The following is a 28,000-nucleotide window of genomic DNA, read 5'->3' on the forward strand; positions in this document are numbered from 1 at the left end:
CCAAAGGATTTCCAGAGGAGAACTGGAATGTTGACAAGGATTGAAAGAGTGAGAGGTGGGATCTGAGGGGTTTCCCTTAAGAGTCACCGCTTCCAGAACACCCCTCCCCCGCCGCCCATGGAAGTTAAGGCGATTGTGTCCCTACAGATCCCCCGCGCGCTCGCTTCCTGGTAGACCGGCCGTCGGTCGACCGGTCCCCCCATCTCGGCCGAGAGAAGGTGGACCGGGCCTCGCCGGGAGACGGGGAGGCGTGCTGACGGGTTCGGGTAGCCCCGGCCCGAGGAACGCTGAGTCGACGGGGCCCGGGGACCTTCTCGAACAGCAGACTCGGAAGGGGCCGCCCCCACCCCGACGCTCGAGCGGTAGACCGACCCTCGTGCCGGAGCGGGCTTCCCACGGGGCGCTGGCCGTTCTCCATCGTCCGCGACCTTCACCCCTTTCATAGAGGAAGGGCCTAAGCCTCTTCGAGGTAGACCAGACCCGTGTCGACCGGCTCGCCGCCTGGACCGAGGCAAGGCCGAACGGGTTTCGCCGGGCTGGTGCGAGACGGGGATCCTGTAGCCCCGGCCCGGGCAGCGGGCCTTCTCCGATAGCGGCGGCCCGCCGCCCCCCCCGCGGCCCGGCGGTCGGCCCGCGTGCGCTGAGGATCGATCGGGGCCCTAGAAACCTTTCCTCTGGGGCTCGAAGGGGTCGACGAGGCCGCGGGAAGAAGGCGACTTCAAGGGAAACGGGGAGGACCCAATCCGGAACGGGGAGTGCCCCCCGAGGGAGGAACCCCCCCAATAGTTCAGCCGAGAGCTGGTTTCTGGGTAGACCGGCCCCTGGTCAACCGCCCCCTCCATCTCGGCTGAGAGAAGGGGAGGCGCGCCGACGGGTCCGGGCAACTTCGGCCCGAAGAACACAGCCGGCGCGGCCCCGGGGACCTTCTCGAACAGCGGACTCGGAAGGGGCCGCCCCCTCCCCGACGCTAGAGCGGTAGACCGACCCTCCCGTCGGTGCGGGTTTCCCACAGGGCGCTGGCTGTTCCCCATCGTCCGCGACCTTCGCCCCTTTCGTAGAGGAAGGGCCCGAGAGACTAAGCCACTTCGAGGTAGACCGGACCCCCGCCAGGACCGAGGGAAACCTACGTGTTAAAACCTAGACGCGCTAAGTCTAAAACACGCGCCGGAACGACAAGTCGGTAGGGCGAGAAAACGAGACCAACCGAATGAACGGGGAGGGGACAGGCCCTCGCCTCGGCGTCGCCCCTTCGGCGGTCGACCCCTCCGCCGGTGGACCGACCCCCCGAACGAGCCTGCCTCTTAAGCTCCCGGTCGCGGCCGGGGCACTCTGATTCTCCCGGGTAGCCCGGGCCTCAGGTCGGGCCTCAGAAGGATTCGCTGAGGCCATTCAGCCGGTCAGAGATGCTTTAGGGTGGATTCCTGCACCGAGCAAGCGGTTGGACTCGATGGCCTCGTGGGCCCCTTCCGATTCTGCGATTCTAGGATCGATTGGACAGAGGGGAGGTTTTGGACGCTGTTCTCCAAAGACTCCCAAAGGATTGCCAGAGGAGAACTGGAATGTTGACAAGGCCGCCCTCACCCAGGGATTGAAAGAGTGAGAGGTGGGATCTGAGGGGTTTCCCTTAAGAGTCACACCCCTCCCCCAGCGCCCGTGGAAGTCAAGGTGATCGTCTCCCTAAAGTTCACCCGAGCTCTCGCTTCCGGGTAGACCGGCCTTCGGTCGACCGCCCCCCCGTCCCGGCCGAGAGAAGGTGGACCGGGCCCCTCCGGCTCGCCAGGAGATGGGGAGGCGCGCCGACAGGTTCAGGTAGCCCCTGCCCGAGGAACGCTGAGCCGAAGGGGCCCGGGGACCTTCTCGACTAGGAAGGCGTCGCCCCCTCCCCGACGCTCGAGCGGTAGACCGACCCTCCCGTCGGGCGGGTTTCCCACAGGGCGCTGGCTGTTCCCCATCGTCTGCGACCTTCGCCCCTTTCGTAGAGGAAGGGCCCGAGAGACTAAGCCTCTTCGAGGTAGACCGGACCCGTGTCGACCAGCCTTCCGCCAGGACCTAGGGAAACATAGGCGCGCCAAGTCTCAAACAGGCGCCGGAACGACAAGTCGGGAGGGCGAGAAAACGAGACCGACCGAACGACCGGGGCTTCTCCATCGTCCGCGTCCTTGGTCCCTTTCGTAAAGGTAGACCGGAGCGCGGTCGACTGGCCCGCCGCCTGGACCGAGGCAAGGCGGAACGCGCGACGAGGATCTGGAACGGTGAGGTTTTGGGTGGAGATTTACAAGAGGAACCCCAAAAAAGTTCACCCGCGAGCTGGCTTCCGGGTCGACCGCCCCCTCCGTCTCGGCCGAGAGACAGGGAGGCGCGCCGACGGGTTCGGGTAGCTCCGCCCGGCCCGAAGAACACTGAGCCGGCGGGGCCCCGGGGACCTTCACGGACAGCGAACTCGGAATGGGCCGCCCCCTCCCCGACGCTCGAAAGGTAGGCCGACCCTCGCGGCTCAACCTGGAAGTGTAGGCTGCAAGATGGGCCTACAATTCCTGGTTGAGCTGTGGGCTCTAGTGAAGTTGGCGATGGGCCACGACAGACACAGGTAAGGGGGAGGAAGAAGGGGGCCTTATCTGGCACCACCCCACACTGCTGCAGAGCTCCGATTTGGAGCCGAAGCTCTGCAGCAGAGCGGAGCGGACCCTAGGTGGATCAAGGCGGAGCGGGCAGAATCTGCAATTTGCAGATCGGCAGCGGAGCGGAGTGGGGGGGTCCGTGCACAGCCCTACTTGATTTTATAGTTACTCAAATTGTATCAGGTGCATATCAACAGCACCTTTTTAATTATCCATTAAAATGGTTCTTCTAAGAGGTCATCTGTCGCTTAGACCACCTCATTCATTCATAATCTATAATGGACAACTGATGTAATATCTTGTTTTCCATTAGGCTCAGTTTATGCAACCATGAATATGAACTAGTGCTGGACAGAAAATATGGTTCATTCTTATTCCGAAGATACTTCTGTGATACCATTCCATTGCTTGACTGAAACAGGTTTTCTGATGAATTTACTATTTCAATAATATATGCAAGAATAGAAAATCCTGTTAAATCTTATTGCCCAACCCTAGTAATCTGAACTCCTTATAAATCTCCAATTAATTCTATGATCTATGCCTAATCATGATATGATCTTCATTTCTTATTCGAACGTATTCATAACTAAGGTGTCAAATGAAATCCATCTAAGAAATTTCACTCCTCAGATCTAAACTCCTAACACTTCTATCAAATTCCTCAGAAAGCATCTATTCCAGTACCTCCAAATTTCTCCTTTTCTCTTAGGTTGAATTCAGTGGCAAGTTGGCACCTTGAGAATGTCAATTTCCACAGCCCAGTTGGAGGATTTTGCTAGTTTTGTTGAAACTGTTGCACCTGGGATGTCTGGAGTTTTTACTTAAGGAGGAATATTTGTGAAGGTCTCCAAATCACGCCAATTTAGACAGCAGAAAAGCTCTAATGTGACATTACTACGTTCACATTTTGTAAATATAGCATTTACCTGCAACAGTCAAACAGCGACCTGTGTATTTCCTTATAGCCTTGTGTCATTAGAATCAACAGTAAAACAAAGTTACTCCTCTCTAACTAATTAGTGTAATTGTGAACTCAGATTCTTCTTCTTCTTCATCATCATCATCATCATCATCATCATTTCACTGAGGTAATGTCTGAAGAACCCCTTACTTTCCCCCTCACATTAAATTGTGTGATCATTAATGTGTAATTGTCATGTCTACAGAAGCTTACACACTGAAAGTTCAATGTCTACTGATAACTATGGTTAAGATCTTATGTAATTTTGTTGGCTTGCTGTTTGTCAGAGCAAACCTTCAGATGAATTTTGAGATGAGTTGTTGTTTTTCCCTTAATTTTATTACAACTTTTTAATTATCAGCCTTCTCCTGCAACAGAAGAAGAAACTTCAGGGCAATGTACATAAACAATTTGTGCATTGAAGCCAAACATTTCCCCCCTAGAAACATTGCTAGGCTGGCCAGATCACATTACGCCAGTCCTTTTACAACTTCATTGGCTGCCAGTCCAGATCCGGGCCCAATTCAAAGTGTTGGTATTCACATTTGAAGACCTAAATGGTTTGAGGCCAGGTTATTTGAAGGAACGCCTCCTCCTTTCGTCGCCAGCTGAAGACCTTTTTATTCTCTCAGTATTTTAACATTTAATTTTAATTTAATTAATTTTACTGTTCTAACTCTGTATTTTAATCTTATATCAATTTTGCTATGTGGTTTTATCCTGGTTGTGCTTTTTATACTCTATTTTGTATTTGTGCTTTTAACCTGTTGGTTGTTTTATTATGGTTTTAATTTTTGTGAACCGCCCAGGGAGATTCGGCTATTGGGCGGTATAAAAATATAATCAAGAAATAAATTACCTCCATGTTCTTTCCACGAATTGTTTTATGCTTTTATCAACGGTTTTCAAGTCAACAGACCTTCTTTTTTTTAATCTTTGAGAAAGGTAATTAAGGGCCAAACTTTACTCTTGTTTACAATGGTGTAACTCCTGATCCATGCATAGCCGCAGAAAACTCACTCAGAATAGATACCTGTCATACACCAATACAGGATAATCTAGGCATTTAATCATCAGAAAAGCAAGCAACAATGAAACAATAAACACTAACATTTATGTGGCCCTTCTCCTAAGTAATGCAAATGCTTTGTGTACATTATCAGAACAATCCTCACCACAACCTTGTTTTGTAGGCCACTATTGTCATCACCAAACTGCACATTACAGTGAAGCAGCTGAGTGACTCATTAGATTATGTCTCAGTTGGTATTTGAACTAAAGATATTTTAACTCTCATCTTGTGCCCCTAACTGCTATTGCCAATGCCCTTTCTTTTAATCTGCATTCTTCTGCTTTCACCTGTTGTCTTTCTGCCTGCGTGCCTGGTCTTGTCTTTCCCTTTTCCAAAGCACAATTTGACCATTTTTGTACTAATTCTATTTCAAGCACATTTGATGCAAAAACTTGTAACCAGAGGGAGACTTCAGCAGTGGCCTATTTCTTCTGCAAGGTAAGCTTCTAGTCATCCACACTTTCCATCAATTCTGATCCAGAGCAAAAACCAGCACCTTGTTCACCTAGGTTTGAATCTGGCATCCATCAGTCAGCGCTTTGTAACCCTAACGTTTCTCTAGTATCGCAGTCCGATTTGAACAGCAGCCTATGAACCAGCCACTACATGTTCAAAGTCTTGTATGTGATTAAAGGAGTCACTGCAAGAGACAATGGGCATTCTGGTTTCTTTGTGATACTAAGATCAGCTTCTTTACACATGATTTTTTCCAGGTAGTTTCTTCCTCTGCCTTTCTACTACATTTCATTATACAACCACTAGATTCCACTATAGTAAAGCGGAATTGCACAATTACACAAGTCTCTCATTCCAACATTTCTAAATAACACCAGGCTTTCTTGTTAGGACCCCACCCCACCCTCCTCGATAATGGTTGCAAAGCATGGGAAAGGTCCTGGAGGATGACAACAGCATCATGTAAAGGATACACAAACTAATGTAAGTGATCAATCATGGGTGCCCAATGAACTCCTCATGTAAAAACTGAAGGAACAAGAATAAATCCCCTTCCAGCCCTACCACTGACCCAAGGGCTGCTGCTCACTCATTTTTAAAACTTACATTTCAGTCACCGATGATGGCCTTCTAAAACACATCACCCTACTGAATTTGTTCTTAGAAAAGAACAGGGCATCTAAGCAGGATGACAGAGAGTTACCCGACAAGAAGTGAAAATCTTGGAGGCGTTTGGCTTTGCTGAACTCTGCCCTTAAAGCAACAGAAGGGACGTATGAGAATTTCATTTCAGTTTGCTAAACATCAGAATGTGCCCCAATCACACCCCCAAATGGGAACATGAGCACATTCTATGGGCAAAGCTCATTCTCCCATCCCTAAGCCTGAGGTCACACAGGAAGAAACACTGACGGATCCAAAATAAAATAAAAAAAATAGCATCCTACCACTTTTCTGAGGATAGCACAGGGCAGCATTGGGCATAGATAGCTTTCTCCATGAACGTTTGGTGGTCGTTGCTATGATTTGACCAGCAGAATCCATGTCCAGGAAGTGGACTTAACAGTGCAGTCCTACGCCTGTTCCTCCCAGGTAAGTCCTACTAGGTCTTACTCCCAGGTAAGAGCTCATAGGATTGAAATTTTAAGAACTGTTCTTCTGGCCTTAAGTCAGAAGAGCAGAGGAGCTTCTCCCACATGGTCATTTCCAACCCCGCTCCAGTAACATGAAAAAGCTTGCCTGGGAGAGGCTACTAATAAAGTTCCTTCCTAGAAAAAAGGGCTGCTTTGACGGCACCACATTGACACCATATTGCCCCTAAAGCCTGCAGTTTTCCTCCTGCAGGGTTGCGCTTGGTAATCCTCACGCCAAGGAGGGAGCACAGAGTATCCAGTGTCCTCCTCCCCCACCCGTTTCTGGCTTGAGAACCAATCATCAGTCCAATAAAAGGGGGGCACCAGTTGAATTTGCAATTAAAAATAAATGCTAAAGAGCACACAACTCTACAAACAATATTATAATGCGTGACAAACCATAACATAGGAATGATGCAATTAAACAGAAAATAGTAAATTGAACGAGTCTACACAAAACATGCTAGACACTCAGTATGAAATGAAGACGAAAATAAAGTGCAAAAAGCAATGAGGTTTAGCAGCTGGGTGACGGAGAGAACATGAGAGCGTGCATTGAACACAGGTTTTCTACAAGATAGGCAAAGTATAACATGCACCCATTTCAGTCCTGTTTTGCCATGTTTTGGCTTCTTCAGAAAAGCAACGTAATCTGTGAAAAACAAAAAAAACATACATAAGACAAAGTAATTGGCAAATAGCAACAGATAAGGCTCAGAGACTTTTCTGTTAGGACTCCGTGCAATTCACAAGCAATGTGGTGGGAGTAAGGGAAAGTTGAAACACCTTAAGTAATCTTTCTGTCCCAGAATCTTATTAATTCCCCACCCCAGGAAGTTTGGCTGCAAAACAAATACAAAGTTTCAGAAACATGATAAAATTAACAGCCAATCCTTTGCCTCATCGAGTCTTTGCTGCGTCCTAAACTGAGAGCCGCTGCTACTTCTGCTCAACTCTGGTTCAGAGTGTGATTTTCCAACAATTACATATATTGGTTTTGGTATTTTCTTGTTTTGGTTTGCTATGCCTATTGGTTTTATATTTTTTAGGAATTATTATTATTTTTGCTCTCAACCACCTTGACAACTAAAGAATGAATGAAGGGATGCATACATTATATTTGCCCAGGAATGAATTGAAACAGCAACTACAGTTGCTTTAATTTGCTTAACAGCCCACTTCACATGCATATGGAAGAGGGATCCTTCCCATTGAACATAAAAAATAATTTAATTATTGCGGCTGATTTTCCATTTTAATTCTGTGTTCTCCTAAACTCTTAAGTTACTTTGAAGCTGTCGCTTTTATTTCAGCTGGGCTGAATATCACACCCTTCCCTTCCACAGGACCATTTGTCCCCTGCAGAAGGGGGGAAATGCCCTTAACTTGGGAGGGCAGGAGGGAATTAAATCAAATAACTTTCTGCAGTGCTTCCCATATAACTTTAGACACCATACTATTTCATTATCAAAACACGTGTTGGTTTAAGACCAGGGTTAAGGCTACCTCATGTTGCTCGAGTTTTGCTAGAGAAATCCTGGAAGGTGACCTCTTCCTGTTTGTTACTTACCTCAGTAGCTGCAGGATGGGTTACTATCTGTATTTTATACAGGACAATCCAAATGAGGAAGAAACTCCAGAGGTGCAAGCAGGTTGTATGGAAACTTTTGAAAATGTTCCTAACCATGACAATTGCCAGCAGGGCAAAAATCTCTAAGCTGCAGGAAGGTGTTTAGACGCAAGCAGTTAGAGAAGGGGTGAAGAAATTCAAGCCTCGGCTGGTTGCCAGAAAAAGTTAAGGAGGCAGTTTGAAATTGAATGTTCTTCAAAAATGTTTAAATCTTTTGTTGTTGGAAAGAGTTTTTCCTAGGATTGAAAAAGGATCAAGCAGATGAAAGAAGTTTTTGCTAAGCAATGTGATTGCAGGATTGCAAAGGGAAAAAGCCCCATGGAAATGAATGTGTGAAGCAACCTGCAAAAGAAACAGCTTTAGCAACTTCAGGCTTGTATCATTTGGTGGTGAAAAATGTTATGTTCAGTGAACAGTTTGATTGTCTGTTTTGTTACTATTCTCAGCAGGTTTATGATGACGTTTGAAAAGATAGGAAGCAAGTGAAGTTTTTCCTATGAGGCTAAGTAGTGTGCTGGTTTTTGGTAAGGTTACTTGGCTAATTCAGTAAATAAAGGACTTTTAGGTCCCGGTGGAAAAGCCAATGACAGTTAAAGTTAAAGCACATAGCCACAATTTTTCAAAACATGAAAGAACACATAGCAAGTGAAAGTTTATTGTGTAGTTTATTCTGAGACTAAAGAAAACCTTGCTGACATGTTCACAAAGCCACTAGGTCCCACCAAACACAGGGAAGTTTGTGAAACTTTAGGTTTCAGGGAGGACAAATGTAAATAACTGTACAATGTATTGTTAAATCCAGTGTAAACATATGAAGGGGTGTTGGATCCTGGAATGGATCCTGGATATGTTTCCATGGATTTACTAATTGCTGAGGAGCTGGAGGAATCAGAAGACTCAGCAGAAAACTTAAAGGTCAACGTTGCACCTGGACATTGATGTCATGATTGAATAATTGGTGACTTGATTGTTTCAATTAAGGGATTGCAAGCAGTTGCATCATTGTACAGTTAGCCTATAAAAAGGATTGTATTCCCATGTACATGTATCAGATATAACTTAACTCACTCACTCACTAACTAACTCACTCACTGTATCAGAGCTGTATTGACTGACCGTATGTAAGTATTTGTATTTGTGATTGCCATAACTAAATTATATTTTTATATGCCAGTAAAGGTTTGTTTAAACCTACTGAAAGTCTCAGTCTTAATCTGTGTCTGTGCTGACTTTGCTGGAAACCGCTGCAAAACTCTGTTATAAGGTTATTGGCCAGAAGCCCAGTCTGGCAATAACTAAAATAAGGTTGTAAATATTAGACCAACATATTCCAATAACCCTTTACTGACAGTTGAAATAATTTAGTTATGGCAGCACATATACAAATACTCACAGACGATCAATACACATCAGCATACATCAAGATGGGGTAAGATGAAGAATAAGAAACATGAAAACATGCAATCACTAATTGATTAATTGATGAAAATGCTTCCATACAATAATTCAATAACTGTCCAGCTGAGACCTTGACATTTAAGGGAATTGCACGTTCTGCTGACTCATCATTTTCTTCAAGATCCAACACCCCTTCTTTTGATTTTTACACAACAGTTTTTACAACACAACACTTGTACAGACGTTTACATTTCATCCTGCCTGAAACCTAGTGTTTCACAAATCTCCCTGTGTTTTGTAGCTCCTAAAGCTTTTGTGAATATGTCAGCAAAATTTTCTTGTTACTCACAATAACACAACTTCAGAGTTCCACTACTTATGTGTTCTTTCACATTTTGGTACTTAATAGCAATGTGTTTGGATTTTGACTTGAACATGTCTGCATTTGCCAACGCAATACATGCCTTGGAGTCACAGAACACTGTGATTGGTGTTTCAATTTGGATTTTGAAATCCTTTATTAATTGCATTAGCCAAGTGATTTCTCCACACAACTCTGACAGTGCCCCATACTCTGCTTCGCAGGAAGATCAGGAGACAAAAGCCTGCTTTTGGGACTTCCAAGAGATTAGTGCTTTTCCCAACATTAGCACAATTCCAGACGTTGACTTCCAGTCTTCTATACAGCCTGCCCAATCCGAATCCACATAACTCAAGAGCTTTTTATCTGGCTCAGCAGATAACTTCAAACTGTAATTTAAGGTGCCTTTGAGGTACTTAACACTAGGCATGTGCTCCGCTCCAATTAGAAGCGCAGAAGCAGGAGCGAATTGGCCTGCTCCGCCTTGCCCAGAGGCGGAGTAGAAGCGGACCGCGGACCCCTAGAAGCAAGGCGAAGAGAAGCGCCCATTTTTGGAGCGCTTCTCTTTCCGCAGAGCGCTCCGATCGCCATCTTGAAACATTTCACCCATAGATAACTGGGTTGTTTTTGAAGCTATCGTTCTGAAAATTCTTGTGCTTAGACAGTTGTGGATGGGGGTCATTTTGAGACTACTCTCACCTCTCTGCGTGGTGCGGGTCGCGCGCTAGAATTTTTTAAAAAGTAGGGTAAAGGCAGGAAAAAGATTACCTTTTCGATTGCTGAGGGGCAGAGTCAACTCCCGGTCATGATCACATGATCCCAAAGTTGGAGGAGGGGATAGGCAAAACGGGTAACTTGGGATTCTGGGAACTTCTCTTTCTTAGTCTGAACGGACTTTTCCCAGTGTTTTTTAAAACAGTAGCCCCACCAAATGCACAAACACAACCTGTGAAATCATATACTAAGCCAATAATAAGAGATAGAAACACAGCACTGCTACCCACCCTAACTTTGGGGAACAACTGAAAAGATGTAGTGCAAGGGGATGAGCTCCCCTAGGGCATCTCATTGTGGACGTGCCCCCACTCTCTCCTGTACTTGGAGGGCCATCAGAGCCTTCCAAAGAGAGTAACCCGGTGGAGCAATGCCTATCATGAGTTGAAGTGAGCGGTCTACTTTTCAGAGCTCTCGTGGTGGAGCGATGGCTTTCATGAGTTGAACTGACAGCCTTGCTTCTTAAAAGACTGGTTGACCAGTCAAAATGGCAGCTGCTGCTTCCCCCTCTCCTGGGCATGTCCCCCTATTGCTGGTAAAAGACAGATATAGCCTTTTAAAAAAAGTTCTTCTTGTTGTTTATTCAGCAACACTGCTGCTTTTAATTCCACACCTCCTTCGTTTATTTATTTATTTATTTATTTATTCCATTTTTTATGTATTACTGGCTTATCCTTGGCTCACTTCCTTATGCCCCCAGAAATGTCTGCTGCCTGCCTGCCTGCCTTCCCTCTCTCCTCCCCTGCCCGCCTTGCAGGGATGTTGTGTGTGTCTGGCTTTGACTCAGGGGAGAAGTCCTTCCTGGAATGGATCCTGGATATGTTTCCATGGATTTACTAATTGCTGAGGAGCTGGAGGAATCAGAAGACTCAGCAGAATACTGAGTATGTATCCCTGGATAAGCTGTCATGGTGGTGAGTTTGAGGTTTTTTTTTAACGTGCAAATTGACGGAGCTATTGGAAAGGGGTGTGAATGGGTGTTGGATTTTCATAAATTCCCCAAAAATCAGGGGATGATGGGACTGCCTTGAGTCTCGGTGTGCGTATGTATCCCTGGATAAGCTTTCATGGTGGCAAGTTTGAGGTTTCTAACATGCAAATTGACGGAGCTATGGAAAGGGGTGTGAATGGGGTGCCCGATTTTCAAAAATTCCCCAAAAATCAGGGGATGATGGGATTGCCTTGAAACTTGGCATCCATGTGGACACGTGGATAAGCTATCATGGTGCCAAGTTTGAGGTTTCTAACATGCAAATTGACAGAGCTATCGAAAGGGGTGTGACTTAGGGTTATGGGTGGTGCGTTTGAGGTTAGAGCCGCGCCAAAATACAGGGGATGATGGGACTGCCTTGAGTCTGGGCATCCATATGGACACATGGATAAGCTGTCATGGTGGTGAGTTTGAGGTTTCTAACGTGCAAATTGACGGAGCTATCCCAAGGGGTCTGAATGGGGTGCCCGATTTTCATAAATTCCCCAAAAATCAGGGGATGATGGGATTGCCTTGAAACTTGGCATGCGTGTGTATATGTCCATGAGGTGTCAGGGTGCCAAACATGAGGTTTCTAACTTGAACAGAAAAAAAGTTGTTTACTTTTTTAGCTTTCAATGCAACCCTATGGGGGGGGAAAACGGAGCTCCGATCCAGATCCGGAGCTCCGAGCGGAGCAGAGCGGAAATGGGTGGAGTGGGGGCGGGGCGAAGCGGCCCGACCTGAAAATCGCAGATCTGGAAGTGAAGTGGAGGTGGGGGTCCATGCACACCCCTACTTAACACTCTCTTGGTTGCATGCCAAGCAGGCACTGTTGGCTTGGCATTGAACCAGGGGGGGATCCGCACGTCGCTCCCAGAGCGCTTCTATGGGACCCCAGTGCACCCCAAAAACGATAGTCTGACTTCCCTGTAAAAGAAATGATGAAGAGCCGTCCATGCCGCCGAAGACGACGACAATGAGGAGAGCTCTCCGCTGACGAGGAGAGCTCGGCAAAAGAAGGCGGGCTCTCCTCTCCGAGCTTTTGCTGAGAGGAGAGCTCTTTTGCCGTGCTCTCCTCGCCTGTGGAGAGCTCTCTGCGGTGGTGGCGGTGGCGGCATGGACGGCTCTTCCTTGTTTCTTTTACAGGGAAGTCAGACTATCATTTTCAGGGTGCACTGGGGTCGCATAGAAGCGCTCTGGGAGTGACGTGCGGTTCCCCCCTGCTTAAGATAGCAACCACAGCAGACAGATCTGGCCTTGACCTGCTTACCAAATACAATAACATACCCACCACAGAGTGATACAGGCTTGGATCACTGAAACTTTCTCCTTGCAGGTTTTTCTGGATATCCAATTCCATGGGGCTTTTGACCCCTTTGCAATCCTGCATTCCACAATCCTCTAGCAGCTTTAGAATTTTTTGCTTCTGACTGAGCAAAAAACCTCCATCTTCTGCTAGTTTAACTTCTACTCCTAGGTAATTCTTCACTGGACCTAAGGATTTCAAATTATACCTGCTTCCAAGCTGATTTGCAACTTTCTGGACCTCTGCATCACTCGGACAAGCAATCAAAACATCATCAACAAAAATGATGAGAGCTTTATCATTCTGACCACTCCCCTTTGTGTACAAACACAGGTCTGCCAGGCTCCTTTCAAATCCCATCTCACTTACCAAAGTGGTGTTTTGGACAGAATTCCAACACCTGGCACTCTGTTTAAGGCCATAAATTGCTTTCTTCAGGAACCAAACTTTGTTGTCATCTGACTCAAAACCTTCAGGTTTTCTCATGTATATTTTTTCCTGAATTGGGGCATTCAGGTATGCAGTTTGGAAATCATATTGCCTAATTTTTAACTTTTCTTTTGCTGCAATAGTTAAAAATAATCTTAAAGTTTCTGCTTTTACAGTTGAGGTATAGTCTACCTCCTTAACTTGATTAAAACGCCTTGCGACAAGTCGGGCTTTGAATTTTTCTTCCCCTGTCTCTAACTGTTTGCGCTTAAAAACCCATCGACACGTTACAGACTTCTGCCCTGGAGGCAAAACTGTTTCTTGAAAAACTTCATTGTCTTTTAGGCTTTTCAACTCACTTTCCATGGCTTCTAGCCATTTCTGCCTTTCTAAAGAACCTAATCTTTGTACATCTGCATAAGAATTCAGCTCAAAGCTTATATTAAAGGCTTCAGAGGCAAACCGCTTTGGTGGGACTCCTTTATTTGCTCTCTGAGAGTGAGGGGGGATAAATGCCGCCTCCTCTTTCTGTTTTGGCTGCGTTTCTAACTCTGATCCGGCCTCTGTTAACTCCTGCGGTGTTCAATTCAATAACTGTCCAGCTGACACCTTGACATTTGAGGGAATTGCATGTTCTGCTGACTCCTCATTTTCTTCAGGTCTCCAGGTAATTGGAAAAATAGTGGAAAAAGAAAAACCAGATCCAATCCAGGATCCAACAGTAATAATGAAACAGAATGAAGCTGAAGTCAATAAAACCTTTATATTTTTTAATGTACAATATGTTAATATTTTTTTTCATACAAGCAGTACACTGTGTCATCACTTCAAAAAACAGGCTGTGCTACTGCTTGGAGTCAGGCGTATATCAGAGAGAGAGAGACAGAGACAGAGAGACAGAGACAGAGGCCTTTGCTAGACCTACTGTTAAATCTGCGACGGAGGAGGGGAGAGCCCACGATGCAACTATCACGGGCTGTTGCGCTAGTCCAGACGTCACACGTGACGAGCTCAAGAAGAGAGCCCTCACGTCCGCCATTTTTTTGTTTTCTTAAAGGGATGATGCGCACGAACGCTCGTGCACACAGGTAATTTATTTTTAGAAATTAAATTGATTTTCCCACTCCCCCACCCTACCCCCGATAGGTACAGCACTCCTGGAGAGTGCTGCGCCCTGTGCGCGGCTCCCAGCCTCACACGAGTAACCGCATAGAGCCGGGGTCAAGCCATGGAAACGGGCCACACCTTCCGCAGTCCCGGGCTCAGCCCGGCACCGTGAAAAAAGCAGTCCCAAAGTGTAGGGCTATATCCCGAGGCCAGGCAGGGTTGATCCTTGCCGGAGCCTGAGATCCCCTGTGCATCATCTGGACACACAGGGGTGATCCCGGTTATAAGCCAGGGATATAGCCTGGTCTAGCAAAGGCCTGTGGGCCCGATTTCTCCACAGTCCCAAGCTGAGCCCAGGACCGCGGAAGGTGTGGCCCGTTTCTGTGGATTGACCCCGGCCCCGCACAGTTACTCGCAGGTAGCTGGGAGCTGTGCACGGGGTGCAGCGCTCCCCAGGAGTGCTGTGCCCATCGGGGGCAGGGTGGGGGGAGCAGGAAGATCAATTTTATTTTTAAAAAAACCATTACCTGTGCGCACGAAAAAAAATGGCAGACGTGACTGCTCTCTTCTTGAGCTCACCACATGTGATGTCTGGATAGTTGCATCATGGGCTTTCCCCTCTTCAGTCACAGATTTAACGGTAAGTCTAGCAAAGGAGAGAGAGAGAGAGAGAGAGAGAGAGAGAGAGAGAGAGAGAGAGAGAGAGAGAGAGAGAGAGAAGCCCCAGTTGAATTTACAGCCTAAATAATAATTGCAGGTCATCAATCCCTCTTCAAGACTGGTATTCTTCATTCATGTTCTTAAAGGGCCGAACTTGGAAAAGGCTTCCATATCTTTCCTGGAGAAAGAGTTATGAAGGAAAAAGCATTAGTTCTCATGTGGGTTCAACTGCACTGACCATTAGGGCTAGATGAGAATTTAATTGGGTCTCCATTTTACTGCAGACCTATCCATTTGACACACCTCCTCAGACCAAAACGCATTCCAGAATGCAGTTGTAACTGGAAATCTGCACTTTCTTGGGCAGCTGGGCTAAAGTTCCATCAATTAAAAAAAATCTGTCCCCAAATTGTGCATGTTTCAAAAGGCACGTCATGTGGGCAAATACGTGCACTGTTGCTTTATCTGATGGGGAGAGCAAATGCATAGAATCATAGAATCATAGAATAGCAGAGTTGGAAGGGGCCTACAAGGCCATCGAGTCCAACCCCCTGCTCAATGCAGGAATCCACCCTAAAGCATCCCTGACAGAGGGTTGTCCATACATGTGCACCTTTGGATAATCCGCACACAAAACAAGCCATGGATTTGTATCCTGCAGATTAGTAGGGTCTTGCTATTTACTGTGTTATCTGTACAGCACCATGTACATCAATGGTGCTATATAAATAAATAATAATAATAATAAGTACAGAAATGAGTCGGAATGATTTTTGGTGTGCAAATCCAAGAGCCTGTTTTGAAAAACGACTTCACAGCACTGCCCGCTTATTGTACAGTTCATATCACTCCCCAGTCCTTGGCTTCCTCTTAAGAAGCCATCACCTCTAGTTACATTTAATGGCAATTCATGGTATCCCAAACTTTAAAATATAAGGATGATTGAAATACGTTTGGTACTGTAAAAGCTGAGTCAAACAGGCAACCATCCCTTCAAATTGACACTTACTGTTGAAACAATCTTTTCAATAGACTCCACCAGTATGTTCTGGCTGTTATTCTAAGTGGAATAGACAGAGAATATCTTTTAAGTCCCTCTAGAGCTATTAAGAAACTTGTCAAAATTTTGTAATGTGAGTGCACATTTCCGAACAGGGAAAATGTACACTTATTCAAGCAAGAATGCAAATGCCCCCACACCACATTAACCATGGTGTAAAAATGTGTCGTTTTTTGAAAAATGCTCATGTTAAAGTGTGCATTTTTCAAAACGTATACACCCTTCCAAATGTGATGGCAAGCTCAAGAATGCACAAGTTTGCATTCCGGGTGCTTTCCTCACATTTTCACAGGGGAAGGAAGTTCTCATACATCCCTAGTATAGGATTTCAGCCTTAACTGGTAAAAGTGATTTTTTACTTAGAACTTCCTTAGCTAATCAAATTGTATAGTGATGTTAATCGACAATTATGTGCAAGTATGAAGAAGCCATCAGGGATCAAATACCACGAACAGGATATCCCTATGTTACATCAATTCACAAATGAACTTCCCAGTGCCTGCACACTTTGAAGCTCCTTCAAGTCATCCTGCTAAAAAGCCCTCCAAAGGCTGGCTGGTTTGCCTGCCTGGCTATGACCACATAAACAAGCATCAGGCAGGCCATCATAATACATGATTAGTCATCAGGTTTGTCCTGGAAGCTCCCGATTTATGCTGGGGGTGGGGGAGCAGAACATGGATCTCCATGAAACACTGAAGTAAAAAACATCTGGAGATCTATCTTCTGGCCACCCCTGATGTACAGAGCCCCAGTTCAGTGAGTGAGGAGAGACCATAACTTCTCACACATGCTTAGTGTGCTGGCTCACAGTTCTTCCCAAATGCATTATCTTTCTGACATGATACCTGATGAGGTTCTGCTGAAAGGACCTCCTCTGAAGCGTAATTCTTCAGGACTTTGAATACGGACTCCATATGGCGAGCCGCAATAAGCCCGATGGCAGAAAGAATGCCCTAGGAAGAATCAGGGGTTATTCAGTTGATTCCTATTTCCTTGAGAGTCTGAAAATTATTTATCTGATGTATTTTCAAATTATTGTCTCCCAAAGTGGCTCACAACAATTCAAAAGACAGACAGTTCTTGCCATTAGGTTGCAAAGTAAAGAGACAATAGAGACAAGGAGTAGAGGGAAAACGTGAAGAGGAGGGAGATTGTTTTTCAAGGCCCGAACAAAGCGCTGAGCTATAGCAGTGGCATTTAAATGGACATTGGGCCAAGTGGGTGTTCTCTCCCTGGTGTTCTTGCTAAAATACTATTTGGTGGCTATTTGGCCAATGGATGGGACCAGAGCATTCTCTCTGTTGATACTGTAGTTGCAGAGCTGTAGGCAGTAGGAGCTGAGTGGTCTTTCTGGCAAGGAGGGAGGAGAGAATTCCCTGCAACCCCTCCTTCTCTGGCTGAAGGATGGGTCAGGTTTGTCTCCCCCTTGGCATGGTGTTATTCCTGGGAAGCAGGAGAGGCAGCCTCCCAGTGTCCCTCAGTCGCCTGGCGGATTTTGGAAGCCAGGGTGTGCTTCCTTTCTGCTCTCCAACTCCAGGGCAAGAAATACAGAATGAAAAGGGACACGGGGCTCCATTTATAGCTCCATTGTGAATGGGGGTCATAGATCCCTGTTCAATGCGCGATATCTTTGAGACATCGCACATTCATAATTTCATCGTGCATCCCACAAAGGCTGAGAAAACAGAACACTCTAGAAGCCTGTGGATCTCCCCTGCTATGCTTCCCCATATTCTAACAAGAAATTCTCTTCTCCAAAGTATGAGGGAAGTTGGTTTCCTTTCCAAGCTCTGTTCAGCCTATGATCTGCTCAGAGACATATTCCTTTGTAGCTCAGGTAGGGAAGTGCATTAAATACCCAGGTCTGATTAAGGGGCGGACTGCTAATGTGCACACATGGGGAAGCAGGAGGAGTATTTAATTGGCAGTGAAGTAAGTTCCCTCTTATCAGGTGCCTGGATGCCGAAGGGGGAGGGATCTCAAAGGATGTAAATTCCCGCTTGCTGCAAACACAGTCACAATCCGAGAGGGTCACTGTAGCAACACTTTGAGGGCCTTTTCAAATCATACCAGGATGGAAGGCAAGAAGCTAAAAGTGCAGGATGGTTTCACATTGTAAAATATTAATACAATGCATGTATCAACGTTATGTATCAATGCATGTATCAATGTAACACTTTAATAATCATGATTATGCTAAACAGAGCTAAAAATAAATATCACGGTTCCAAGCCTGACAGCTGTATTCCTCTCACCTCCTTATCTGAAGGTTTGGTCAGCAATAATTGCAGGAGTTTGTCTAGAGATTCCTCGACCAGGGCATGATCTTCTGAGGCATGGAGAATGGCCCCGTAATATTGGTACAGGAAGAGCTGCAAGAAGGAGTGGCAAAGATTGCATTTATTGGGACAGCAAATGTAGATAGACTCCATTATCTCATGATTTCATCTTGCCCTAAAGAAAGTTGGATATTACTATTATTGTACCACCATTACATCTTCATGGTAGTTTACAAAGTGCAGGTTTTTGTCAATATACAATCTTTATTTTGACATAGGGGAGATAACAGAAGGAGGGGAGGGGAGGGGAGGGACGGGGAGGCAGGAATGAATGAGCAAGACTTCCGTGTCATGTCAATGTCACACACTTAAACTTAGTCATAGTTTGACGTGGGAACTAAACATGCTGTATTAGCACTAGTCTGTACCCCTGTTCATTTGTGAAGAGAAAAAGACAAAAAGAGAGACACCTCCCTGCCACTCTGGACCAAACCTCATTATCAAAAATAAAATACAGACGCGGATACTGGCTCTGCATCTAGAAATACATCTCCAAACTGAACTATTCCACCTTGCTTTACGGTGAGCTTGGTCACCATAAACTTTAGACAGCTTCCACTGACCTTTGGCAGGGCAGAATCCCTTGAGGTTTTTCACTCCTCCCTGAATACTTGGTGGAGGATTCCAGATAATTCCTTCTCCCGGTGGTAGTGAAGGGATCTGGCGCCAAGCTGTTGGAAAAGAAATCAAGCCTTTCACCATTCATGGATGTCTAACCCTCCCACTGTCCGAACAGGCTTGATCCAGCATTCCTTTCCATTGCGCCCTGTCATCTTCTGTTCCTCTCTTTTATTTTGGATTCCAATCTCAGGTCAAGGTGCTCTGAGGATGGCCATTGTATCCCTGACACTGAAATAGTCATTCCCGACTACCACCATGCTTAGGCTGACAGGTTCTGGCTATGCCACAGTCTACTTCACAGGTTCTAGTCAGAGTAGGCCTCCAGGAGGGCATGAGTTACACAGGGACACTTCTCTATCATCTCAGGTCTTTCTCAGTTACCCAGCAAGCCTAGTTCAGAGCTCCACATTCTGATCAGCAGTCCTTGGCCATGCCATGCTGGCACAAAGGGGGGAACCCCTCAGATAACAGTGCTGTGGAGATGCAGGAGTCCATCAAAGCAGAGCTGCCACTGATGAAGATGGATAGTTTTGCAAGGCAGAAGTTTCACCGGCCATGTATTTTGCCTCATAAGACAAGCAAACGTTTTATCTGTCCTGGGTGTAACATCAATATGGCTTCCCTGCGATAAATGGGCCCCATCCTGGGCATAACTTCCAGAATAATTTATTAAATCGACCATCATGTAGAAAGAACCACGAAGTTCCCAATTCTATGCTTTGTTCTCTGATGTCAACGTTAAACCCAGCCGAAAGCAACCCAGATGCAAGAGGTGGAGATCCTTCCTTACCCTCTTCAGTTTGCTCCTCCATTCCTCTGCTTTTGAGGAATCCTCCTCTAAAAGTTCTGTGGAAGAAGAAGAAGAAGAAGAAGAAGAAGAAGAAGAAGAAGAAGAAGAAGAAGAAGAAGAAGAAGAAGAAATGCATTGGTTAGGAATATTGTTCTATTGGACAAGATGGCTGTGAGGTTTTCTTTCTAAATCAGACCTGGCAAATCAAATAACTAACATGCCTGACTTGTAAAATAACTAAAATGAGCTCTGCATGAAACCTCCCATTTACAATATGTCTGGGAGCTTTAACTGACCCAAAACAATGTGATAGGCTGTGAAAAAATGGGGTCCCATGTTAGTACTCGCTATGCTTCAGGGTTAAACTACACGTTACATTAAATAACTAGTGTGCTGCTCCCCCCTTCTATTATTTATTTATTTCAGAGTAAACACACTCCCTGCAAACTGGATTGGAACTGCAGTGTGTGGGGAGGTTTAATTCTTCTCTCCCCAACTGGGCCCTCGAATGAAAACACCCCCATGTGGCAGTTAGCGGCAGTAAAAAAAAAATCCTCCTTGACCCTCAGACAGTGAGGGAAACACAGAGCAGGCTGCTGTGGGAGATATTAATGGGCAGGCAGGTTCCTATGGGAGAAGATAGTCCTTGAAGTATCTTGGACCCAGCATGTTTAGAGCAACTGAATGGGCTTGCAAACCAAGTAGAAGCCAAAGAACATGTAAAATCAGCATTTGTATGCTTCACATGGCCAGCCCCAGTACAATCTAGCAGCTACTTTTGAACCAGCTGCTCTTTCCAAATACATTCTAAAGGCAGGCCCACATTGAGCGTATTACATCTACCTAATCTAGATACCCTTGGCAGGAATTTGCATGAATTAGCTTCTCTTTGCCAGCTTTCTGTCATTTTCTCCCACGCTGATTTCATTTTATCCAACTAAGATACTTAACAATAAGAACTAGAAGTTTAGTTCCTTTTAAAAGTTGGGTCATGCCCCGCTCTAGGGTCTGGAAGATCCAATTGAAGATGGCAAAGGCTTCTTCTCATTACCCACTGATTCTTCCTTCTATTTGCTCAACTTCTGCAATGCGCTCTACATGGGGCTACCTCTGTGCCTAGTCCGGAAACTTCAATTAGTCCAAAATATGGCAGCCAGGCTGGTCACTGGTACACCTAGGGGTGACCACATTACACCAGTTTTAAAATCTCTTCACTGGCTGACGATTAGTTTCCGGGCAAAGTACAAAGTGTTGGTTATTCCCTTTAAAGCCCAACATGGTTTGGGTCCAGACTACCTGTGGGATCGCCTTCTCCCGTTCAATCCACCCTGCACACTCAGGTCCTCTGGGAAGAATCTGCTTCAGCTAGCAAAAACTAGATTAACAACTGTTACCCAGAGGACCTTTTCTTCTGCTGCTCCCAGACTGTGGAATGGCCTGCCGGAGGAGATTCGTCAACTTGACAGTCTTTTAGAATTTAAAAAAGCAATAAAGACTGATCTATTGTGGCAGGCCTATTCAGTGAAATTTTAGAATGTTTTCAGGATGTTTTAAAGATGTTTTAATCATGTATGGTATGTTTTAATCCGTTTTAATGTGTATTTTATATCATGTTTTTATACTGTTTGTTTTATATTTTGAATTCTTTTAGTTTTGGGGAACCCCCCAGGGAGCTTCAGCTATTGGGCGGTATAAAAACGCAAATAATAATAATAATAATAATAATAGTAATAATTGCTTACCGCATCCTATTTGCCCACATATTCTGTATTCCATATTCCTTCCCAACCCATCTAGCCTTTCTTCCTCCCATAATTCCTATGGTAGAAGGGTTGTTTTATTGTGTGTGTTTTAAAAAATAAAAACATTGTGAAAGGTTTGTTTGTGTCCACTGAAGCTATAGCTAAGACGTTAGAAAACAAGCAGGATATTGCACTATGAAAGTAGTATTAGCGAGGTGATGTTTGCCCTGTCCTGGATGGGGTTGCACTCTCCCTAAAGGATCGGGTCTGTAGTTTGGGGGTGCTCTTGGATCCAGAACTGTCACTTGAGGCACAGGTGAACTCAGTGCAAAGAGCACCTTTTATCAGCTTAGGCTGATATACCAACTACGCCCTTATCTAGACAGAGATAGCCTAGCTACAGTTATCCATGCTCTGATAACCTCTTGTTTGGATTACTGCAATGTGTTATATGTGGGGCTGCCTTTGAAAAAGGTCCGGAAGCTTCAGCTGGTACAGAACAGGGCAGTCTGTTTACTAACAGAAGCTATAGCTAAGCTATAGCTTTTTGTACTATATTTTGTAATTGTGCTTTTAACCTGTTGGTTGTTTTATTGTGGTTTTAATTTTTGTGAACCGCCCAGAGAGCTTTGGCTATTGGGCGGTATAAAAACGTAATAAATAAATAAATAAATAAATAACAGGGACTGGCTGGCGCGATCACATTATGCCGTTCCTTTTACAACTTCATTGGTTGCCAGTCCAGGTCCGGGCCCAATTCAAAGTGCTGGTATTGACATTAAAAGCCCTAAACGGTTTGGGGCCAGGTTATTTGAAGGAACACCTCCTCCCATATGTAGCCCGGACCTTAAGATCATCTACAGGGGCCCTTGTCCATGAGCCCCTGCCAAAGGAAGTGAGGCAGGTGGCTACTAGGAGGAGGGCTTTCTCCGCTGTGGCACCCCAGTTGTGGAATGAGCTCCCCAGAGAGGTCCGCCTGGCGCCTTCACTGTACTCCTTTCGTCGCCAGCTGAAGACCTTTTTATTCTCTCAGTATTTTAACACTTAATTTTAACTTAAATTTAAATTTTACTGTTTTAACTCTGTATTTTAATTTTATATCAATTTTACTGCGAGGTTTTTATCCTGGTTGCGCTTTTTATACTGTATTTTGTATTTGTGCTTTTAACCTGTTGGTTGTTTTATTATGGTTTTAATTTTTGTGAACAGCCCAGAGAGGTTTGGCTATTGGGCGGTATAAAAATGTAATAAATAAATAAATAAACACGGTATATAAAAGCCAGGAGCCTGCTTTATATTGGTATTGAACTGCACTGACAACTGTTGGGGCCCATTGACACAAACCACATACTGCTTTCACAGTCGGTGTGGCTCCTGCCTTTTATATACCGCTTTCATACCACTTCCATAGTGCAATATCCTGCTTGGGGTAAATTAGGCCTAGGCCTCAGTGAGCTGCACACATATGAAGAGATTCACTGCTGCTGTTATGGTAATATGAAATCTGTGCTCCTGCAAACATCAAAGTGACATGGTGGGAGACCCTCTTCTACCTTTGGAGGCAAGTGTCCTGAGCACATTCCAGGAGCTGCGATCTGATAACAGCTGGCCCTGGAAAGTCTCCAGCAGCTTGGTGAGGACTTCTGCTGGGATGTAGCTCCAGAGGGCTTCGACAATGGCTCCAGCTGCATCGTTGTACAGATTCTGAAGATCCTACAGCACAAAGAGAGATCGGCATACCCTTTTGGGAACCATCTAAGGCAGGCCTCACAACTTTGGATCTATCAAGCTAATGGAACCCCACCATCCATGTATTGTACCGCATCAGGACCTTGGCAGCCTCCCTGCTTGCAGTCCTAGGCAGGCAGCAAGTTCAGGAGATTTCTCAAGCTCATCATGGGCCACCATACAGGGCAAATGGGATACATTAAGCTTAGTGGGTCACAAGTTGCATAGGCTTCATCTAAGGAAGAAGGGGAGGAGTTTCAGAACAGGTTAATCAAGTGGCAATGTTTGGAATAGGGCTTAAATCAAAGCAGGGCTCAATCCAGGAACCTGCATTCCAATATCAGTGGGCCTTATGAAAACAAGGGGTAGGAGGTGGGAAAACAAGCACAGAGTGCTTTTTGGCCTGTAACTGGCATGGCTTTTATCTCCCGCCAAGTACCCCCTCCCATAACACCTTATACACAGATCTGGGATTATGAAGAAGATTGACAAGTGAACCAGAGTAGCTGAGCCCCCACACCCATCAAATTAATGGGTGTGGGGGCTCAGCTAGTTAATGTCACAAATTAAGCAGTGTGACATTAACTCTCAATATTAACATGGACTCTGTGTGAACCTCCTTGCAAAGTTCTTTAAATTCATCCAGGGGCCACCATAGCCATATGAACATGTGGAAGCAGAACCCTTGTTTCTCTCAGTGCATGGCTCACCAAATCGTATGCATGTTCCTCCAAACAATTTGGACTGGTGAGACTGCATTTTTGGAATGAGGAGGCATGCGTTTTTCACAGAATCTCCAAACAGGCGAGACTACATATAAATGTCCAACCTTGCCATTGCAATACTCACTGTTTTCTTATCAATGTCCTCCATGGCAAGATGGAGCAGGTTCATGGCCAAATTGCCACTTATTTCGCTGGAGGACTTGATAAAAGATGGCAGAAGTTCATTGATGCGCATCCGGTGTTTTGGTGCGATCTGCATAGGATTAAAAATGAGTAAGAATTCAAATGAAATAAATAATTTCTCAGTTTGCTTGTGTGTGTGTGTCCCCGCGTCTCCAAGAGAGAAAGAGGGGGAAATACCAAATCCAAGATTTCTATTTGCTAAAAAACAAAAACAAAAACCCCACAATAAGAAAGGTCTAACCATGCAATCCCATGCCCAAGTAAGCCCATCACGATCAATGCATTTTACCCCATAGTAACCATGTTTAGGATTAGAGCCTAAGAATAAAAACAAAACATTTAAACGTTTTTTAAAACAATGGAAGTGGGTGTTAAAATAAAATAATAGTGCCCCAGCTCAATATGGCCTTAGCTAGACTTAAGATTTATCCTGGGATCGTCCCTGCCTGCTCCCCGGATCCCATGTGTGTCATTTACATGAACAGAGATGACCCTGGGACAATCTTGGGATAAACCTAAGGTCTAGCTAAGGCCTATGTCCCCTTGAACTGAAGGGGATCATCCCAAAAATGGGTTGTATGCAAATGTAAAGTCACAAAAATGAATTTAAAACAAAGCTTCTAAAGAGCAAGTGGATTGTGCTGCCAATGTTGCTGGTAGTCTCTTCTGCCAGCGTGTAATTTGTCTTTTCTTTGAAGGACAAAGAATCAACCAATACTTTTCCGTTCTCCAAAGACTCCAAAAGGATTTCAAGAGGAGAACTGGAATGTTGACAAGTCCGCCCTCACACATGGATTGAAAGAGTGAGATGTGGGATCTTAGGGTTTTCCCTTCAGAGTCACCGCTTCCAGAACACCCGTCCCCCGCCGCCTGTGGAAGTCGAGGCAATCGTGTCCCTACAGGTCCCGCGAGCGCTCGCTTCCGGGTAGACCGGCCGTCGGTCGACCGGTCCCCCCGTCTCGGCCGAGAGAAGGTGGACCGGGCCTCGCCGGGAGACAGGGAGGCGCACCAATGGGTTCGGGTAGCCTCGGCCCGAGGAACGCTGAGCCGAAGGCGCCCGGGGACCTTCTCGAACAGCAGACTCGGAAGGGGCCGCCCCCACCCCGACGCTCGAGCGGTAGACCGACCCTCGCGCCGGAACGGGCTTCCCACGGGGCACTGGCCGTTCTCCATCGTCCGCGACCTTCGCCCCTTTCGTAGAGTAAGGGCCTAAGCCTCTTCGAGGTAGACCGGACCCGTGTCGACCGGCCCGCCGCCTGGACCGAGGCAAGGCCGAACGGGTTTCGACGGGCTGGTGCGAGACAGGGATTCTGTAGCCCCGGCCCTGGCAGCGGGCCGAAGGCTACTTCAAGGGAAACGGGGAGGATCCGATCCGGAACGGAGAGGGCCCCCCGAGGGAGGAACCCCCCAAGAGTTCAGCCGAGAGCTGGCTTCTGGGTAGACCGGCCCCTGGTCGACCACCCCTCCGTCTGGGCTGAGAGACGGGGAGGTGCGCCGACGGGTTCGGGCAGCTTCGGCCCGAGGAACACAGAGCCGACGGGGCCCCGGGGACCTTCTCGAACAACGAACTCGGAAGGGGCCGCCCCCGCCCCGACGCTCGAGCGGTAGACCGACCCTCGCGTCGGCGCGGGTTTCCCACAGGGCGCTGGTCGTTCTCCATCGTCCGCGACCTTCGCCCCTTTCGGAGAGGAAGGGCCCGAGAGCCCAAGCCTCTTCGAAGTAGACCGGACCCGGGTCGACCGGCCCTCCGCCAGGACCGAGGGGAAACCTACGTGTGAAAACCTAGGCGCGCTAAGTCTAAAACACGCGCCAGAACGACAAGTCGGTAGGGCAAGAAAACGAGACCAACCTAACGACCGGGGGGGGAACAGGCCCTCGCCTTGGCGTCGCCCCCTTCGGCGGTCGATCCCTCCGCCGGTGGACCGACCCCCCGAAGGAGCCTGCCTCTTAAGCTCCTGGTCGCGGCCGGGGCAGTCTGAGTCTCCCGGGTAGCCCGGGCCTCCGGTCGGTCCTCGGAAGTCGGTGGTGGGGTGGATTCGCTGAGGCCATTCAGCTGGTTAGAGATGCTTTAGGGTGGATTCCTGCACCGAGCAGGCGGTTGGACTCGATGGCCTCGTGGGCCCCTTCCGATTCTGCGATTCTAGGATCGATTGGACGGAGGGGAGGTTTTGGACGCTGTTCTCCAAAGACTCCCAAAGGATTGCCAGAGGAGAACTGGAATGTTGACAAGGCCGCCCTCACACATGGATTGAGGGGATCTGAGGGGTTTCCCTTAAGAGTCACACCCCTCCCCCAGTGCCCGTGGAAGTCAAGGTGATCGTCTCCCTAAAGTTCACCCGAGCTCTCACTTCCGGGTAGACCGGCCGTCGGTCGACCGGCCCCCCCGTCCCGGCAGAGAGAAGGTGGACCGGGCCACTCCGGCTCGCCGGGAGACGGGGAGGCGCGCCGACGGGTTCGGGGAGCCCCGGCCCGAAGAACGCTGAGCCGAAGGGGCCCGGGGACCTTCTCGAACAGCAGACTCGGAAGGGGCCGCCCCCTCCCCGACGCTCGAGTGGTAGACCAACCCTTGCGGCGGAGGAAGCTTCCCACAGGGCGCTGGCTGTTCTCCACCGTCCGCGTCCTGTGCCCCTTTCATAGAGGAAGGGCCCGAGAGCCTAAGCCTCTTCGAGGTAGACTGGAGCCGGGTCGACCGGCCCGCCGCCTGGACCGAGGCAAGGCAGAACGCGTTTCAATGGGCTGGCGTGGGAAAGGGATCCCATAGACCCAGACTGGGCAGCAGGAAGAAGGCTACTTCAAGGGAAACGGGGAGGATCCGATCCGGAACGGGGAGGGGGGCTCAAGGGAGGGTTTGGGGGGAGATTTACAAGAAGGACCCCCCAAAAGTTCACAAAGCTTCTCTAAAACAAAGCTTCTAAAGAGCAAGTGGATTGTGCTGCCAATGTGGCTGGTAGTCTCTTCTGCCAGCGTGTAATTTGTCTTTTCTTTGTAGGCCAAAGAATCAACCAATACTTTTCTGTGAAAGGAACACTCATCCAAGGTTTACAAAAAGCAAGGAGTTGTTCAGAAACTCTGGCCACAGCTAGACCTAAGGTTTATCTTGGGATCTTCCAGGGTTCGCCCCTGCCTGAGCACTGGATCCCCTGTGTGTCACCTAGATGAACAGGTTTGAGCCCTGGACGATCTAGGGATAAACCTTAGGTCTAGCTATGGCCAAAGTGTTGCCCAGTATGCAAGTAGAAGTACCATATTAAAAAGATTAAGAAGAGTTGTACCCCATAAAACTGCTGCAGGTAGTTACAAGCACAGGCTGAGTGATCCTCATGGCCCATAGGCTGACGTTAGAATGGGCCAAGATGTAGATGTCACTTGACCCCAAATTCTGGAGGTGTGTAAAGCACAGCTGTGCATCTAGGAAGAAAGAGAAAACAAAAGACCTACAGCAAGTTGTAAAGGAAGCCTGAGTCAATCAGTCCTTCCCAAGGGGTCCCTCTGGGGTGTTTCCCCCCCCAACGCCCGTATCACGGGACCGGTATAACTTTGGAATAAAGGCACACAGACACTCCAAATAACCAAGATAAAAGTTTATTGTGGAAACACAATTACTAAATAGGAGCTTGGTTGGTAGCAGCTACAAACATGCCAATAAAAAGGATAATATGGGGGAACAGAGGAAGGGAATAAATGAGGTAGATACATATCAGGCAGAACCACCCACAAATCCATCCAGAAAAGAACAGGCAGTCTCTCCACTAGACCTCCCTTCCTCCCTCCGGTCAAAGCGACCAAAACTTGCCTTAAGAAGACCAGACTCTACAAAACAAACAAATCTCTAACTCACTCTCAGCTCCCGAGCTGGGCAGCGGCAGACGTCCATGCCTCCAGGCTGAAGACCTGCTCCAACTTAATCCAATCAGCCTTTTTATCTCTC

The 28,000-nt window shown here is 46.9% G+C and overlaps 1 protein-coding gene across 1 annotated transcript; it reads right to left on the reverse strand.

Moving 5' to 3' along the window:
- Window positions 1–83: 83 nt before the first annotated feature.
- Window positions 84–27,946, reverse strand: LOC134412492 (collagen, type I, alpha 1b-like). The gene is made up of 9 exons (XM_063146424.1): window positions 27,911–27,946; window positions 26,421–26,773; window positions 25,572–25,869; window positions 24,915–25,414; window positions 2,301–2,499; window positions 2,132–2,209; window positions 1,689–2,049; window positions 873–1,049; window positions 84–640 (listed from the first exon to the last, which is right to left on the reverse strand). The coding sequence occupies exons 1-9, from the start codon at window positions 27,944–27,946 to the stop codon at window positions 84–86; spliced, it is 2,559 nt and encodes an 852-aa protein (XP_063002494.1).
- Window positions 27,947–28,000: the final 54 nt, after the last annotated feature.

This window comes from Elgaria multicarinata, chromosome 1 (assembly GCF_023053635.1).
Source record: "Elgaria multicarinata webbii isolate HBS135686 ecotype San Diego chromosome 1, rElgMul1.1.pri, whole genome shotgun sequence".
In the NCBI taxonomy this organism is placed as follows: domain Eukaryota; kingdom Metazoa; phylum Chordata; class Lepidosauria; order Squamata; family Anguidae; genus Elgaria; species Elgaria multicarinata.

What these genes read in the sequence shown, in the direction of transcription:
- LOC134412492 (XM_063146424.1), bottom strand. Translation starts at nt 27,946, where the DNA reads ATGGACGTCTGCCGCTGCCCAGCTCGGGAGCTGAGA. An exon ending in GCCCAGCTCGGGAGCTGAGA is followed by an intron (nt 26,774 to 27,910) that starts GTGAGTTAGAGA and finishes GCCTCGGTCCAG; the next exon opens with GCGGCGGGCCGGTCGACCCG. An exon ending in ACGATGGAGAAGCCCCGGTC is followed by an intron (nt 2,050 to 2,131) that starts GTTCGGTCGGTC and finishes ATGTTTCCCTAG; the next exon opens with GTCCTGGCGGAAGGCTGGTC.